Source organism: Oculina patagonica, chromosome 7 (genome assembly GCF_052425735.1).
Source record: "Oculina patagonica isolate OP01 chromosome 7, crgOcupat, whole genome shotgun sequence".
Lineage (NCBI taxonomy): Eukaryota > Metazoa > Cnidaria > Anthozoa > Scleractinia > Oculinidae > Oculina > Oculina patagonica.
In genome coordinates this window covers 3853629-3871445 of record NC_135764.1, presented here as the reverse complement: position 1 = coordinate 3871445, position 17817 = coordinate 3853629, and the positions used below count along the sequence as shown (strand labels likewise).

Here is a 17817-nt window from a genome sequence, read left to right as displayed (position 1 = left end):
GAAAGCTAATAACTTAATAAAGTTACTGATGAAAAAGATTGCAGTTTACTAACAGAAAACAACATGAAATTGAACAAAAATCATTCCAGCTGTAAACAAGGAAACTCGAAGGTGCCAACTTGTGCGAGCGACTCAGTTTCCAATGAGATCACTAACAATAATCAATATGCGATTTCGAATTTTAAAAGTGCGAACAGTTTCTCGTTCTAATTAAGCGGTTCGTTTCGGCAAAATTTCGGATTTCTCAATCTCACAGCTGAAAACACCTTCTACGGAAATTAATTAATTTTTTTCTAATAATAAGTAATCTTACTTCTTACAATACCTTATTACACTTAATTTTGGCGACACTTAAACTTCGCGATTTTCAGAAAATCGCGAAAATTTGATGTCGCAAAAGTGAAGTGTCGCGAATATTTGCATGCGCGAAAATTAAGTGACGATACGACCATTTTCGCCTTAAGCTGAGCTCTGTACAAAGCCGTTGTCGCGTGACGTCAATCGTCCAATAATTATTACGTCATTCGTCCAATAATAGAAGCGTCCTCCAAATTTGGTCGGTACTAGCCGGTTTGTTGGAATTAGCCGGGGATTGAAAGCAAATCAGAAACGAAGAAATATTTTGAATGAATAATAATAGTCCTTATGTAAGACAGTTTATTTCTATTTATCGCTTCGCTCATTGCTCTAACCAAAGTTGTGCACATCCTTTACTTAGCCCAAGCAACCGGTTTGTTGCACTTGTGCATCGCTAGTTGCTGCCGTGTTTACCAATTGGACTGTGCCATGTTCACGAGTAAAGAGAAATACAAATCGAATTCAAACATTTATACATAGGCTGGTTATTTTATTTTATTTGTCAAATAGCGAAGGTATTTAATGAATGATTTATCGACGACATTCGCGTAAATTAAGTGACTCAGTTACTACAAATTTAATGAAGGTCAAAAAGGAGAGAGAAAAGAAACAGCACACCAAAGAATAGACCAGAAACGTGTATACGTAACGTTTTAATCGAAAGCTTCAGCAAAACATTGTTAAATTTACTGTGACGCCATAGTAAAAAGCAGTATAAATTATTTACTGCCAACATCTTTTCGAAAATATACCCGAATCATAATTTAAAGTATGATTCGGGTATATTCTCAAATCACGTTGGGCTGCTTTCCTCTCGTCGAACAACATGAGGGAAGAAGGCGAAAAGTACGAACATTGAAAAATGGGGGAGCGCGGGAGACGACGGGAAAGGCGAAGAAGCGGCTTTACTTTTCCCTTCCCAGTGTCCCCCGCGCGCTTCCGTTTCAATTTTCTCCGGTCTCCGCGCGCTTACTTTTCACCTCTCCCCATTTTCCAGCCCGTACGGAACACGAAAGAGGCCTCTGTGGAGGAGAGAGGCTGCTTTCCGTATATGCATGAAGCATGAAGTCAGTAAAGCACTAAATGCAACCTTTTAAAAACCGTTTTATTAAAGTATCACTTACTGCTTCAGCAAGTGATGAAGCAGCATTAAACCTTATTTTACAACTCAGAGAAAATATTGTAGTAAAATAAATTGTTTACAATTCCACAAAAATGTCAGTTACAAGTCCAAAAACATAATGAAATTAGCCTGAATTATCCTGTCACCAGCGTCGGTAACCTGTCGAGTTTAAAACAAACGTAGAAATAAATATGGAATACATAAAATTAATCCACTTATATATCACACACACTTCGACAAAAAAATATACCTCGGCTTATTGATTCTTTTGAGCTCCTTAGAGCTGATTGCTTTCTCAGCTTGCCGCTCGTAATTGGACGAAAAGAACATTCTTTACAAGATCGTGATAAAGTGTGATAAGGAAAGGCCAAGCTGTCAATTTTGGTAACATGGAGGCTGCGTGAAGATTAGTGCAAAGAGAACAAACAATTGATCACCCCTAAAAACGACTGCGTGAGAGACTAAGTAGACTTTCGTTTGATCCCCAAAACAAATCCCCTGGGTTGTCCCGGGTGCCATCCCCCCGGGGAAAATGATAAAAAACGATAAGTGAATTAGTGCGCTGGACTAAGGATCAAGCGCACGGGTTTCAGAGAACCTCAATAACGGCGCGGCTGGCTGCGAAGGGGACAATTGTTAGGTTGTGCTGGAGAATTGCCCTAAAAAGCGCAATTTAGCACGCAATGTCACTGAATTCATTCCAATTCGACCTGGACAGAGGACCCGCATGAAAACCAGCTAGCGCTGATGTGGCTTCCTCTCTAAATATAGCAATTTTTTTTAAATCGTCAAATAGACGAAATACGAGAAAATCAATGCAACACTTTGATAACTTACGTGGAGGCTGAGGAGGCCCAGGAGGTCTAGTCCTCACGCTCATCAGACTCGGTATTGGCGCGTTTGGTCTGTGCATCGGTCTCATTGCACAGCTGGTAAATGCTGGTGGTGCGGGTCTAATGCTCATCAGTGGTCTTACATGCGGCATGGATCGTCTGGTATCGTGACTCCAGTGTCTGTCTTGACTCCACGGCCTGCCCTGATACATAGGGCGTACTGGACGTCGGTTTGTGCCACCAGCCGCAAAGGGCCTAGCCGCACCGCCAGCCACCACTGAGTGCCTAGCCGCGCCGCACGGAGACGTGTAAGAGCTGCTCCGGTACGGTGTCTTGACTGGAGCAGACATGGTGTGGTCCTTCTGTCGCTCGACGGCAAGCTCAGCAGGTTCTGTGAAGTTTTTTTCATTCTCGGCGAGTGGCTGAGCCTCGTAGCAATCTGCTGCATGTCGGTCGTCGGGAGGGGTACATGGCGAATCATGTTTGTCAATGAGTGAGGTACATGGGAGGTCGTTGTCACAGTCCGAATTATGTTTGTCAATGGGAGATGTACATGGGAGGTCGTTGTCACAGTCCGAATTATGTTTGTCAATGGGAGAGGTACATGGGAGGTCGTTGTCACAGTCCGAATTATGTTTGTCAATGGGAGAGGTACACGGGAGGTCGTTGTCACAGTCCGAATTATGTTTGTCAATGGGAGATGTACATGGGAGGTCGTTGTCACAGTCCGAATTATGTTTGTCAATGGGAGAGGTACACGGGAGGTCGTTGTCACAGTCTGAATTATGTTTGTCAATGGGAGAGGTACATGGGAGGTCGTTGTCACAGTCCGAATTATGTTTGTCAATGGGAGAGGTACACGGGAGGTCGTTGTTACAGTCCGAATTATGTTTGTCAATGGGAGATGTACATGGGAGGTCGTTGTCACAGTCCGAATTATGTTTGTCAATGGGAGAGGTACACGGGAGGTCGTTGTCACAGTCCGAATTATGTTTGTCAATGGGAGAGGTACATGGGAGGTCGTTGTCACAGTCCGAATTATGTTTGTCAATGGGAGATGTACATGGGAGGTCGTTGTCACAGTCCGAATTATGTTTGTCAATGGGAGAGGTACACGGGAGGTCGTTGTCACAGTCCGAATTATGTTTGTCAATGGGAGATGTACATGGGAGGTCGTTGTCGCCGTCTGAATTATGTTTGTCAATGGGAGAGGTACATGGGAGGTCGTTGTCACAGTCAAGTTGGTTGTTTTTAAGGGTATCAGAGAGGTCATGCTTGCGATGCTTTTCGGATTCGTCTTCGTTTGGGATACTGGCGACGTCATTCTGTGTGTTAATCAGTATTTCTTTGAATTAGCAATTCGTTTTAGATATATTTGAGAATATTATAACAAGATGTGTGCACTTAATTGTGCAAAAGTCATATTGTATATTATATAACATTTTTATTATTTTGTTTTTCAATATAGAGTGATTCAAGGAAAGTGTATGCGTGTGGTATTTACGTACGAATTGGTGAAGTGTATATCAGAAATCAAACGAGTGAGATTTTTAATAGAAACAAATTATGGAGAATGTGATATGGTAAAGTTTCACATAGTATGGTAGGGCATGGTGTGATATGGCATGGTACGGTACGGTACGGCATTGGCGTAATATGGTTTGGTATTCCCTTCTTTATAAAATAGCAGATTTCGCCTTTTTTGTAACGAAAATTTTCAAAATATAATCAATTTTGTCTTCTTCTATTTGTCCAATACATACCGAAAAAACTAATGGTTCAAGAACAGAATCTGCTTTCGGCGATTTCCGATATTTGATATTTTGACTCTAATATTTTTACTCCTTTTAATTTTTCAAACTTTTATGGTATATATATCTGTCCTTTTAGTTTTTTTTTTCACATCTTTATTGCTTATTACTCCGTAATTTGTGCGCTTATATTCCATTATTAATCAAAGGCTGTAGACTGCCATCCGAAAGCTTGTATATAAGAATCAGCTTCTTACTTTTGGGACGCGCGGTTTAAGAAGCGATTTTTCCTCAATACGATTTCTAATCTTGCCTCAAACAAGAATCGTTTTACAGATGAATATGCATTTTCTTTCTACAGCAAAATTCGATCTTTGGCATTTGTGCCAACAGTTATCCTCACAATACGTCACCTCAAAGGAAGGAACTGATCTTTCTAGTTCCAATTTTATTCTAGAACCTAGTCCAAGAGGAAGGACTTAACTCTTTAGATCTTTGATCTTCGGTCTTTGTTTTAAAAACAGAACGCGAAGATTAAGGATTTAAAGAGGAAGGTATCGTTATCCAGCACTCCTATTTTGTTGTGAACAAGAATACACGAGCGTTAAGATTTTATCCTTTCTCTGCCTGGTCGTGGTTGGCTGATTTCATGGCAAAAGCGCCCGAGTCTTTGGCAATGTTTTGATTGAATTTGTTTCTTTTACTCTTTCGCAGCACGGTTCAGTTTCTGAAGTTTATTGCTTTCCGATCCTCAGTTAGCATATTTCGACTAACTTAAATTGTTAAACAGTAAAGTTAAGGAAACTGAGCTCCAACAAAGAGACGCTTCAGGGCCGTAGTCAGGCTTTTGGCACAGACGAGGTAAAATCTGCGAGGCCAAAGCACGAGCCACTAGAGGGGTCTGGGAAAATGCGCCTAAAAAATAATTGAAATCTAAAAGCATTGAAACGCTTTTTACAGCATTTTCATAAAGTATTACTTAAAAAAAAAAATCAATCTCGTTCAAATGGGGATTTTTTTTCCCAAAAAAGTATTTTTTTTTTTTAATTTTGGGTTAAAATCAAGACGATGCAAGTGCCTCGTCCTGCCTCTTGCTAGCTACTCTTGCTAGTTTCTCTCGTGTTACAAGGACATCCGTGCACTACTCTTTTTCTTCTTTCATTCGCTTATTATTATCAAATCAAAGTGTTTAAAGACTAAAGATGGATTTCCACTGACGCGTAATTTTCTACATGCGTTTACGTGCGTGAAAAAATTAAGAGACAAAGTATGAACGACTTGCGTGCACGTTTACGCAAGTCTTTCATACATTGTCTCTAATTTTTACACGCACGTAAAAAATTACGCGTCAGTGGAAATCCAGCATTACTTACCTTTGCTTTGCCAGTCGTTTCTGTATCATTTTTGTACATATAATTTATTACGGCTTGAACCGCAAAAAACGTACAAAACGCCGTAACGAGAACCATGATGTCCACTCGTTCTTGAACGGCGAGTTTGAACTTTCCTTTGTTTCGTCACAGGTCATTAACATATTATGCGTAACCAGACTCATTCCCAGTCGCTCCTCGGACGGATTTGACTGGAACGCGTTGCATTATAGGAAGGCCGAACGAAAATCGCTCTTCCCAACCTGCCCTGCAACCTTCACTATGACATCATTTCTCCGAATTCTTTCTTCGCCTTTGCGGGACAAATAAGTAAGGGCTGGGAAAAAGTCTGATGCACAATGGCAAGATTTCGGAAGTCGCGCGCGCGCGGCTGTTAGGTCAAATTTATTCTCGTTTCCATCGAGAATATTAACAACATATGTTTGTACTTTCAGCCACCAAAAAAAAAAAACAAGGAAGGTTTGTCGCCATCTTTTCCTGCGGTTAAATGCAAAGAAAATGCAAGCAAAATTTCAAAAATGGTCGAAATTTTTTAACCTGCAATAGCGCGTTCTTTAAAAAGAAGAACGCCAGATCGCAGGTTAGGAATTTCCCAGAAATTAATTTCAAGCTCCATAGAACAATAATCCCCGAAGAGAAGCAGCATCAGCCTTTCTTATACCAAAAAATAAACACGATGTGACTTGAGAATGATCGTGCTCCACCATTTTGAAAGCAAGATCTGTCACGCGTAGTTCTTCTCTGCCTAGCCATCCGGAGTTTGGCGCACCCTGTTTCTCGACTTTTATCCAGCAGTTCACGAAAATGTGAACTGCTGCGTGCGATTATTAGGTGGCTGTGAGGGGGATCAATTCTAAGACCGGCTTCAGACATGTCTTCAGTTCACTAGCGAAGAAGTAGAAGTCGTTATCAGAAGAGCAGAGCGTTCTGATCAAGTGAATATCAAACCGACGGAGTCGAAGGCAGTTTCCAATTCCGTCCCTTATGATTTAATGAAAACTAAATTGTCGGACTCGCAACCAGCAAGGAAGTACTCGGGGGCCCTAGCATTGGGATTGGTTTGTTCTTCCGCCTCTACTTGCGACTCCGTCAGTCTTGTTTCTACTGGACCATGAACGACAGAGACATAAGCGGCAACGCGGATGGGAACATTCAAATTCTTCCGACTCCGTCGAGCTTATGAATTCGCTTACTCGGATTTTCGATTTTCACTGGGTCGTAATCGCTCTTACGATGCCATGCACAGCTTCGTCTCTAGTGGAAACCAACCGTTTCTAGGGCCCTCGCGGAACGCTTCTCTGCGACGCTAACCTCGTTTTCGGGTATAGTGACAAGGTAGATATAGGACACCGTAATAGCGGGTTATAATTCCTTGCGACCCCTCTCTAACCCACTACAGTTAAACTTGTTAAAGGGATATACGCCCCCCCCCCCCCCTATTTAACTTTTTTTGCTCGTAAAGAGAAACTGTTCCCAGCGTGCGCAGTCACTTCACATGAGGCAAAATTTCTAAAACAAGTGTTTTTTATTGATTTCATGAGATGATTAATTTTCTTAGGCCACTTTCTTTCAAAAACGTATTTAAAAAGACTATACTGAATTATTTCCTATAACAAGAAAAACATAAATACGAAACATGTAATACCAATAAAATACAACGTAAAATAGATTTCAGTTCAAAATAATATTATAATAAATACTACCGTACAGTTTAGAGCCCGATTAAAACGTCCAACTTATCACAAGCCGAAAGCTATTGGAACATTTTGCAAAGAATCCGAACTTGATCGAGTCAATCCAAATACATACAGAAATCAAATATAGACACTGAAGTTTCTGCTAAAACACGCAAACTATACTTCATGTAGTATACTTCATGTATTAACGTGCTAACTATACTTCATGTAAAATGCACTGAACATGACATTTAGTCTGCTCGGAAAAGATTGACGTTTTACTCGGTCAACCGTCCAACAAAATACCCAGACATGTTGAAAACTGTGACACGTTTCTAATAATCGATTATTTGGTCATTATATGTAATCAATTTACATTTAAGAACTTTTTCTATGTACAAAATAATTTATGGTAACATTTCTTTTCGAAATTTCAATAACTATTAATAAAAAAATTATAATTCCTTTTTTGAAGAGATTATAGTGTCAAATGATTTAGACCCTATCCTGATATTTTGATAAATAAGACCAAAAAATGTTCGTAAAGAACTATATAATTATTCGTAAATTTTCAAACACAATTAAATTTTATCTAATCAGTAGATAATACTGGATTAAGTATGTCTTTAACCCCAGTTGAATAGTACCTCATTAAATAATTTTAAATTGTTAGAATAGTATATTTTTTTTCTGTGAAAAAGACAAGATACCTTTGTAAATTTTACTAATACGAAAGCCAACTTATAAATTAATAAAACAAATTAAACGTGCACAAGTCATAAAATGATATTCTCGATCGCTAACAACACAATTTTAAGTTTTACGTCATTCTGAAATATAATACTTTTGTTGGCAGGTAGCGATATTTTGACATATCATTTGAGCTGTGACGTTTTATTTGACACTAGCTTGTTTAGTGCAGATGCTAATTTGTTCCCAGTTTTCTCGATTTGACCAGATCTCGCCTTTTGCTTCATCCACAAGAGATCTAGGAACGTGATTATGCAGATGCGCGCACTGAACAGCTGGCACGAGATACGCAAAGACTTGTTCCATTTGCCGTACAGCCGCCAGATGTGCGTTTCAGTTCATAAATTCACTGATCTAAGCGCTTCATAAACTTAATACCACTTTGGGACCAATCCTGGCAACTAATTCATCCTTCAGGCACTGTGCAAAGTACCTCTCGTCACGCAAGCATTTTTGGTTGGTCACGCAACGCATTTAGCGCACAAAAGAGTTGCGTGACAATCCAAGGATTTAGCTGAGATCAAGTTATCCTGCATTAGCGTTACGCCGTGAATTAATATAAAAGATTACTTGAATGCGCTAAAAACAGTTGCGTTTTGTAGTGGTCATTCTTTAAGCCCAGTTCAAAGAAGCGAAGATGCTGTACCAGATATCGACGAATTACTCACACCATGTGGACGCGCAATTTTAGGAATAGGATTGATGACGTTTGCGAATGATTGATAGGTGCAAACGATCAGAACAGCCAGTCCTGTCAGCATTAGTACCCAGGCCGCTATCTGCTTGAGGTCAGGCCGCGGCGGGTGAATACGCACGCGCAGATAGAACGCTGGAGGAAGAATGTAGATCATGATTGTGGTTCCAATGGCACCGACGAATCCCCACACCATGGCAACCTAATAACAACAACAAGGAAAACAAATCCGTATTAATATTTAATAACTTTTGACCCGGTCAATGGGTGCAACACTGGAGCAGCATTGCGCGTTAAGGTCCGGCAAAAAGAGCAAACATGTTTCCATAAACATGCTGGAAGCATGTCTCCATAATTGTTTCTTCGTTTTGTCATGTTTCCATGCAGCGCGGAAACACGTATTGTTCTTGCTGTGTAGCACTGAGAAGCAAATTTTGCTTTTTGGGAACAAAATTAACGCTGGGAATAATACTCTTCCTGGGTGGAAATATTGGGGAAACATGCGCGCGCTACAAAAATTTCGCGCCATATCACGGACGCAGCAAGCAAGTTCTGATGCTTACAATACATAGCCAAAATAGAGACATTAGCCGGGACAAAAATCCGAGAAGAGTAAACCGGAGCTGTTTAGCACTTATGCTATCAAAGGAGACAAGTCAAGGGGAAAAAAAGAAGGCAAAAAGAAACAAGTTGACAATTTGGGTCGGCAACATTGAACGTAATTTTGTGCACAACAACTTCAGGGCTGGACACCGAAACACTGTGACTTTATTTATACACAAAGTCCTTTAACACGCAAGAAGGCATCCTGATACATCGTTAATGCAATCAAAAACGGCATCATTGCGCTACATTTGATTGACTACAACGCAACGAAGAGCGAAACACGAGTTTCGCTCTTCGTTGCGGGACGCTAATGAGAGGCGGCTGTATTCGCAGGCTATTCAGATCGTGGCTTTAAACGGGCAGCTCTTTTAATTGTGAAAACTGCATGTATTATCCAGCTATGTAATTTACAGCCGATAAAAAGGAAATCCCAGATTATGACGGAAAACCTTTATGTCAACCTGCACAGTTATCAACATGTCTTTGTCGTGTATTTAGACTATAAGAATAGAGAAACGAAAAGTGCTATACGGAAATATACGAGAATTTATCTACTGAGCTGAGCGTGCGAACCAACTTACCTGAGGAATATAGTAAGCCAGGATATAACCAAAAAAGACTAGGACAGCAGTCTCTAACAGCCATGTTAACCGAGAGGGGCCTGTGCCTGTTGCGTTGCTGAGGTATTCCAGTGAACGTGATTGCATGGACGGCTGGGACTGGAGAAGAGTTTTGTTCTCTATGCGCCAAATTAACTGTGATGAAATAAAAAAAAATGAAAAATTACTTCCATAAGCATGCAAAAGTTTAATTTTGAGGGAATAAATGCGTAGTAAGCAGTGGATGAAAATGTCTTTCATTGACGTTATCCTTTGATTTTTGCGTTCTCCAAAAAACATCCTCAAGCGCCGAGCTTTAACCAATCACAGCAAACATACTATGCTTTCCACCAAGCTGATGCATCACGTGACTTTTCCCGCGCTTTCCACCGGTTGCATCTTTAGCATCAAGCTTTTGATTGGTTTACACTTTCGCTTTTGCCGCCGTAGGTCCGTAAAAGGTAAAGTCTGTGTCCGAGCCATGAGGCTCATACAGCCGGAGCTTATCCCGGTTTCCGTAGCATTAAGCGACTAGGAGTATTGCTACTCCCCCCTGGATGGGATGCTAGTCCATCGCAGGGTTACCCCCCAGCAGTAAATTCGCCGGTACCCATTTATACACCTGGGTGGAGAGAGGCACTGTGAGAGTAAAGTGTCTTGCCCAAGAACACAACGCAGCGCCCCGGCCAGGCCCAGAACCCGGGCCGTTCGACTCGGAGTAGAGCGCGCTAACCATTAGGCCACCGCGCCTCCCACAGGTCCTGACCGTATGTGAAAAGAAAACTATGCGTCTCGATGGTTTTTATACCACAGGCAATACAGTCACCTCTCTCATAACGGACACGTCTATAAGACGGACACCGTTTTAAGACGGATACGTGGTATTGGTCCTGTCCCTGCCGTTTTTCAGTCTATTTTACTGTAAGACGGACACCTCTCTAAGACAATCAATTAGTTCCGGTCCCGACGGTGTGCGATTTGAGAGAGGGTGGATTGTAATAAATGGATGAAAATTACGACTCGGCGAGAAAATTTCAACTATGCCGCATTCTTTAATATGCACCATGCTTCCCTGATATTGGTCCTTAAAATTCTATGCGATAGCCATCAGAAAGCTAGTGTATAAGTTAAATTAAAGTTGTCATACCCTGTTAATGACGTCTCTGCAAGGAAAAATAAGCAGCGGAAAGCTTGACAAGAGTGTTAACGCTAAAGCCACTCGTCCGATGTTAACGAGAATGTCATCATGCGGATAGTTCTTTGTGATGTCCTGGTCAATGTACTGTCTAAACTGTGGACAACAAAAACAACAGAATGCTTAGTCAACTGTTATTGTTGTACTCGTAAGGCCTGGCCAAACGGACGCGCAAGTAGACGCAAAGAAACTTGCGTTCAATTGCGTCTCCATTTGGCCAGAACTTGCGTGCACTTGCGTTCACTTTCAAGAGCAAATTTGGACGCTAGTCAGCGCAAGTTTTTCACCGTTTGGTCACCCAACGCAAGTCTTGCTGTTTACTTGAAGTACAGAATTGCAGCACGCGCAGTAGCATTGAAATGACTTTTTTGACAAGTTATGTGTACTTGCGAGTAAGCTTGCGAGTCCGTTTGGTCAGCCAATGCAGGTCTTTACGTATAAGTTCAACTTGCGTCCATGTTTGGCCAGGCAAGGGCTTAATACCGTGTAGCACTTGACCCTGCGACTACCAGAAGTCAAAAAAAAAAACTGAAAATTTGTCAAATTCGCTGTAGTACCCGAAGAGCTCTTGATACTTTGTTGGCTACATAAGTGCAACTATTTTGAGAAAATATCCCTCTCTTATCAGGTGCGTTCATTTTCTTGAAGAATAATAAATAGGTGCTGTACAGCACCTAAAAATATTGTTTTAGAGCCGTGTTCGAGAGAACGGGGACAAAAATCTCCCAGATGGTTATGACTACGGATTTACTACCTTTGCTCAACAAAATTCAAGTTCCCAGGCTATTTTCGTTTTGCGAAACGTTACGGGAATGACCCCTTCAGCAGTCGCAAAGTTCATTTTCTTTCTCCTCAAGAAGTAATGACGACTGGCACATTAGAGATCTCATTGGTCACACCTACTCCCGCGAAAAAATTTACAACCAAGCAACAACCTTGTCACTTGCGTCAAGTCCACCGAGCAGAAAAAGTTGGCAGCTGTACATTTTACCACATTACCTTGCGAATAAGGCACAAAGACAGCTACGTTTTTGCGGTATCCGTCCTAGAGGTGGATTTTCACTGACGCGTAATTTTTTACGTGCGTTTACGTAGCGGTACAAAGTATGAACGACTTGCGTACACGTTTACGCAAGTCGTACATTACTCGTCGGGGGGCTATAACTAATTTGCAACAAAGCTCTGTGTAAGGCAACTGTTAGCCTGCTGTGCAGGTGTATTTTAGAAAGCGGCCGCATTTTGATCCGACAAGCGCCATCTTGGATTCGGGCAAAGAGGAAAACAGTAGGAGAGTAGGAGAAATGCTGACTGAAGAGTGAGGGGGAAGGGGGGGGGGGAGGAAAGAAAAAATTATTTCTCTTTCTGCTCCCCACCCCCTCCCTGGCCTTTACTCGTCTCCACCCTCTACGTTTGAGACCCCAAGGCCAAATTCAGGAAAAAGTTATCCGACACTCACCCATCAAATACGCCTGCAGTAAAGGCTAGGCAACTCTGTTATTCAACCTTTATCAAAATATGCTCCTATGTGTTTTGTCTGATTCCAGTCTAACAAACCCTCCTTACCTGAAAAAATCCAAAGAAACTAACAAGAACGTTCAGGAGATATGTGATCCCCATTGCCGTGTACAGAATGATCCTCTTGTTTGTCCGGGTCTGATATCGCAACTCGCCATGCATGGGCAAGATGTTAAAATGACACGAGAAAGTGAGTCCAGCAATAGCTATAGCTGTGAGGAGACCACCGAAGTCTTTGGGCCACCACTGGACTGGGTTTGTAGGGCTGTCCACTGCACCTCCGATGTCATTTTTGATTGATTTGAAAATCACAACTCCAGACAGGAAAATTACACAAACGACACTGAGACAAAAATATTGGATTGCATCAGCTGTTAATAACTACAAAGCTTCTTGTGCTGTGTTGGCAGGCAAGCAAAACACTTAGCTGATTACCAATTTTACTTTAAGAAAGGTACCCGTAAATAAAGCATTGTGGCGAGTTTGGAAAAGCTGACAATTTAAGCATTAGTCCTTCATCGGAGCAAAAATGCTCCGATGAAGGACTCTCCGATGCTCCAAGGACAGACATCAAGGGATTCAAAGAGGTTTGAGTACATTCGAATGAAATTTCCAATTTGCAATGCAAGCAGTGCCACTATGAACTAAAAGTCACATGTGAACATCATATTTGCGAAATAAGGTGTTCTAATGTAACAACAAACTATGCTGTTATTGATGTCAGTTGTAAGTCGTCTTGCTCTGATGAAGGGCTAACACCGAAAACATCAGCTTTTAAAAAAATTGCTGCAGCGATTTATTTAACTTTATCAATTTTCAGTTGATAATCAACTAAGTGTTAATAACTAGCATATTACGCGTAGGAGTAGATAGAAGGTTATTTGCCTATGTTTGACTCTAGTGGACCATCAGGCCTGCGCCTATCTCTATTTCTGAAGCATGAAACAACTAGAAGTACTTCTACTCCCCCTGGATGGGATGCTAGGCCACTGGAAGGTATACCCCAACAGACACTTTGCTAGTACCCATTCATACTGTCTCCAGGGTGACTCCTGGGCAAAGAGTTATATAGGCACTATGAGCACTGAAAGTTTTACCCGAGAATACAAATTTTAGCAAGACCTGTTTAATAGTAAACCGACGGGATCATCACCTGGTAGTGGTGGGGTGGTTTGAGTGCTCTATGACCCCTAGAGCTATGCCGGCGGGAGTTCTAAACTCCTGGTAGGGCCACACATGCCGGACAGGTCGAGGGGCAGAGGCCAGACAAAGAGTGATCCCCTGGCCCTCCTGGTTGGAGGTTGGGCGTAGGGCTAGCAACCCTACCCCGTAAAAAAAGTCATATGCTACAGAAACCGAAACCAGTTTAGAAAAAACTGGTGGACGCCCTATGCTCCCAGGGGGGTGAAAAGGAACAATGATGAATGATGATGTTAGTAAAATAAGGCAAATATCCTCACCTGAGAACTGAAGTAAATCTAAGAGCACTCAAACTTTTCAGTAATGTGATTGGAAAGATGACTATCATTGGAATAGTCAAAATGACGATCTTCTTTGACCAGAATGAGTGAGGCCCACACAACAGTACTATAATTGGCTCAATCTAAAGAACAAAGAGTAACAAAATAACAGTGAGAACTATTTGAAATTTATATAATAATGTTATTAACTAAAGGTGATCTTCATTAGTAAGGAATTTGGAAATGTAAAGTTATCATTGCCAGTTATGCCAGAAGCTCATCCTGGACCTTTCAATAGCATAAAGTGACGGAGTAGAAGTATTTTCTACTCCCCCTGGATAGCTATATATAGTCCATTGCAATTCACCCTCCACCAACATTCCCAAATAAAATAATTAAGATATATTTACCTGGTCTGTCATTAGAATCCAGTAAGCAACTGAGCACAGGAACAATGTAACAATAATAACAACTTGAGTTAATATCTGAAAATGAGAAAAATATGGCTGAGTGATACATTTTCTTGGAAAAATTTAATCTCCTCTTCCTTGTACAATAACAGTGCGATGCGCCTTACCATGGCCACCCAACAAACTTTTTTTACAAGTGTGCTCTCTTAGTATTATTACTTGCTTGACGAACACACCTCCTTGCAAAGTAGAAATACGATCAAATGGATACTTGTTACATCGCATTTAACAACAAAACATACCGGTAGTGAAAACCTTAAAATATTACAAGATGACACTAATGTCTTGTAAAAAATTTGTCGGGTGGCCACGGTAAGGCGTGTCACACAGTAAATAATACACCATTCTTCCTCTTCTTTCTGAATTGTTTACAATCATCTATATATGGTGTTATATACAGACTGCACTCAAAACTCCTGAAAGCATTAACAGGAAAATACCTCATAAAATAACAATAAGAATAGGAACAGTTATATAATTTTCACCTTTCCCTTGTTTCCAAAAGCAATCTTGGCCACATCTTCAACATTCTTTATTTTCCCCTGACAATATCTCTTGCTGTTTATTATTAAAAATGCACCATGAGTAGACGCCATCAGAACAGAAAGCAAAATCACTGACGTCATGAGAAAACCTCCTTGTTGAAAGGCAAATGGTAACGACAGGATTCCTCCGCCCACCATGGTTGATACAAGTGTGAATATTGATGAGAATACAGTGCCTGTTCTTTCATGTTCGTCACTGTGGATAAGGTTGATAAGTGGGCTTGACTCGGTCAGAGCTGTAGTGTCCTCGTTATTGTCATCACCATCTCCGATCTCTAAATATTGACTGTTTAAATGGGGAAAGAAATTGTTTACATATCCAGTTCTCTGATAATACTTAACATTGTCTACAGATTACAATATAACCATAATTAAAATTATTTTGCAGTGTTGAGAATGATCATGAGGGGAGGGCTGGGGCTCAAGGAGAGAAGAAACAGGGAGGTATAATCATCTAAAAGCTTGCCCCCCCCCCCCACCATAAATAAATAAATAAAGATACTAAAAGCACAACTTGATCACCCCTAAATACCGGTAATGAAATATTTGTGGGAATGACAACTTATTATTCTTCCTCTGCATTTCAAGCTGGATTCTATTCCAAAGAATAACAACTGACAATAATGGCATTAAAATTATGTCAGTGTTAGTAGCTTGCCTCATACTTAAATTTGTTATCAAAATATTATTAGAGATTTTATGAGTTGATTATAAGGCTATGTATAATCCAGCCACCCTTCTCACAGCTGATTTAAACAAATGCAGCTGCTCAAAGATGTTTTCACAAGCTAGAAGAAGATTATTGGGGTATGGTTTGGTCTGTGTTCAACTATAACCCTCAAGTTAAACAGCTAGAAGAAGATTATTGGGGTATGGTTTGGTCTGTGTTCAACTACAACCCTCCAAGTTAAGACCATTTTAGTCGCCATGGCGACTAAAATTTCTGGAGCTGGTGACTAAATTTGAACCAAGGTTGCCAGCCTGGCGACTAAAATTGAGAGGAAGGATTGAAAGCATCAGCTTAATTTGGTGACTAAAATTTTTCACTGGCGACCAAAACTTGAGTAGTTGGTGGCCAAATGGCCACTAAGCGAAAAAAATAAACTTGGAGGGTTGAACTAGCTTCAAAAGGTAAGGAAATGAACAGCCATACATGTGCATGATCTGTGAATGCTTTTAAAAAAAAATTTTTTAAAAAAAATTATGAATAATTTATTGAATATCCTTTACTATATTTGTTGTACCCCACACACTGCTGAGGTAATAGTTCCCTGTCTGTGCCACCTCTCTCACAATAGATTTCAAGGCCGGGGGGGGGGGGTACTTGGGTAAATTTTTGTTGGGTATGTGCCGCTGGCCTCTCAGAACCCCTACCCCATTATAGTCATATTCTATGGCCAATTATAGACCCCATCTTTGTCACTTTTGAGTAAATTTAATTTTTACGACCCCAACTTAGTCACTTTCTGGGAGCTGTTTGTCAAATATTGAACAACAGCAATAAATACGGTAACTTTTTTTTCAGAGAAAATTTCCGTTCATAAATCACAACTTGCCAGAATTTTTGTACTCTCAAAATCCCGGAAAAGTGTGACCCCATTCTAGTCACCCTATAAAAAATGCTTGAAATGGCGACCCCATTATAGTCAGTCCAGTCGTGAAAATGCGACCCCATCCAGCGGCACATCCCCATTAGCCCATTTATAGGAAGTGCCCCTCCCCCCCCCCCTGGGTTTCAAGGCCAGGACCCCTAATAAGCCAAGAGGTAATTAAACCAATCACAATCTTCTAATGAAAACAACATGCATGAAAACTTTCTCTCATCCCATGATGCTCAAAAAGGACATGTTTTTAAAAACAAAATCGAAGCGATTTTAGAAGGACAGGAAATAATTAAGTGTTGTTTGTTTTCATTGGCCCCATTCCAAGTGAAAGTATTCAAGCACTTTGTCTGGTTGAAAGAAAAATTCTGTCTCAGATTGAAAATATGAAGTTGCAATAGCTGAAGTTCTTTTCTGGATTAATTTTAGCTGACAACTTCCGATCTAAAACCCATACGTAAGATATATTTACACTATTCATTACAAGGTGAAGTCGAAATATGCATGTGACTGGACAAGGGTTCAACAAGAGTTTACCAAATTGCAGATTGCTTCCAAAAAGACTCACCATCAAAGCCTTTTCTCTTGCAAAACATTAGAAAACGTTAAAATAGCGAAGCGTTCATTGATTACTTCATTAGTGGAAGGAAACAACTACAATTATATGAAAAGATAGCTATAATAGTCCCAAATACCAACATTGCGTAATTATTCGCATGTCGTTTGCCTGCAAGAAGACCGCCGTCGAAATACTTTCCACATTTAAGATATTTTAGGACTAAATTTCCATTATCAACATTTATAGTCATAACATAAATGATAAATATGTTCCTATTTGATTGTATTTATCATAACTTATCTACCGATGGTTTAAAAACCAAAGAGTGGTGATAATTCTTCCATGCTGCAACGCACGGTCTAGCTGAAAATATGTTTGTTGTCGTCGAACACCGAGCGGAGAAAAATTAGACGAAGGAAGTATAAAATCTTGAAATACTTACTTGCTAAGATTCACAGAAGATTTCTCGTCATTTATATAAACGTTTTCCGCTTCCTCGGCCATCGTCAGTTTCAGCGAAACTAATCAAAAGCCACTTCAGATCGTCCGTTCTTCTTCCGAGGCTCGAGGTTCGAAGTCACGCTCTCTACGCAAGCCTTGCTTTGCGAAGCGCCTTTTATACCGGAAGTGAAAGGTAAGAGCACTTCCTGTTGTGTCGTCATACTTTAGCACTCAGTCTTCCTCCGTTTTCT

At 40.6% G+C, this 17817-nt stretch overlaps 2 protein-coding genes across 3 annotated transcripts in view; both read right to left on the bottom strand.

Annotated features, from left to right (window-relative positions):
* Positions 1-1452: 1452 nt before the first annotated feature.
* On the bottom strand, positions 1453-5566 carry LOC144659514 (uncharacterized). Of its 2 annotated transcripts, XM_078519972.1 has the most exons (4): positions 5438-5566; positions 2320-3638; positions 1731-1791; positions 1453-1639 (listed from the first exon to the last, which is right to left on the bottom strand). In XM_078519972.1, the coding sequence occupies exons 1-3, from the start codon at positions 5531-5533 to the stop codon at positions 1776-1778; spliced, it is 1431 nt and encodes a 476-aa protein (XP_078376098.1). In that variant the 5' UTR covers positions 5534-5566; the 3' UTR covers positions 1453-1639; positions 1731-1775. The 2 variants fall into 2 exon arrangements, with proteins under 2 accessions (XP_078376098.1, XP_078376097.1); XM_078519971.1 differs by lacking the exon at positions 1731-1791 and having other exon boundaries at positions 2318-3638.
* Positions 5567-6961: 1395 nt separating this feature from the next.
* Positions 6962-17817, bottom strand: part of LOC144660170 (uncharacterized) — a 166258-nt gene continuing 155402 nt past the window's right edge. Inside the window, exons 2-9 of the mRNA XM_078520764.1 lie at positions 17568-17688; positions 14906-15251; positions 14361-14435; positions 13951-14093; positions 12539-12833; positions 10928-11071; positions 9763-9936; positions 6962-8777 (exon numbers count right to left, since the gene is read on the bottom strand). Of these exons, the coding sequence (XP_078376890.1) occupies positions 8505-8777; positions 9763-9936; positions 10928-11071; positions 12539-12833; positions 13951-14093; positions 14361-14435; positions 14906-15251; positions 17568-17629 (1512 nt within the window). The 5' untranslated portion in view covers positions 17630-17688 and the 3' untranslated portion in view covers positions 6962-8504. The remainder of the gene's footprint in view (positions 8778-9762; positions 9937-10927; positions 11072-12538; positions 12834-13950; positions 14094-14360; positions 14436-14905; positions 15252-17567; positions 17689-17817) is intronic.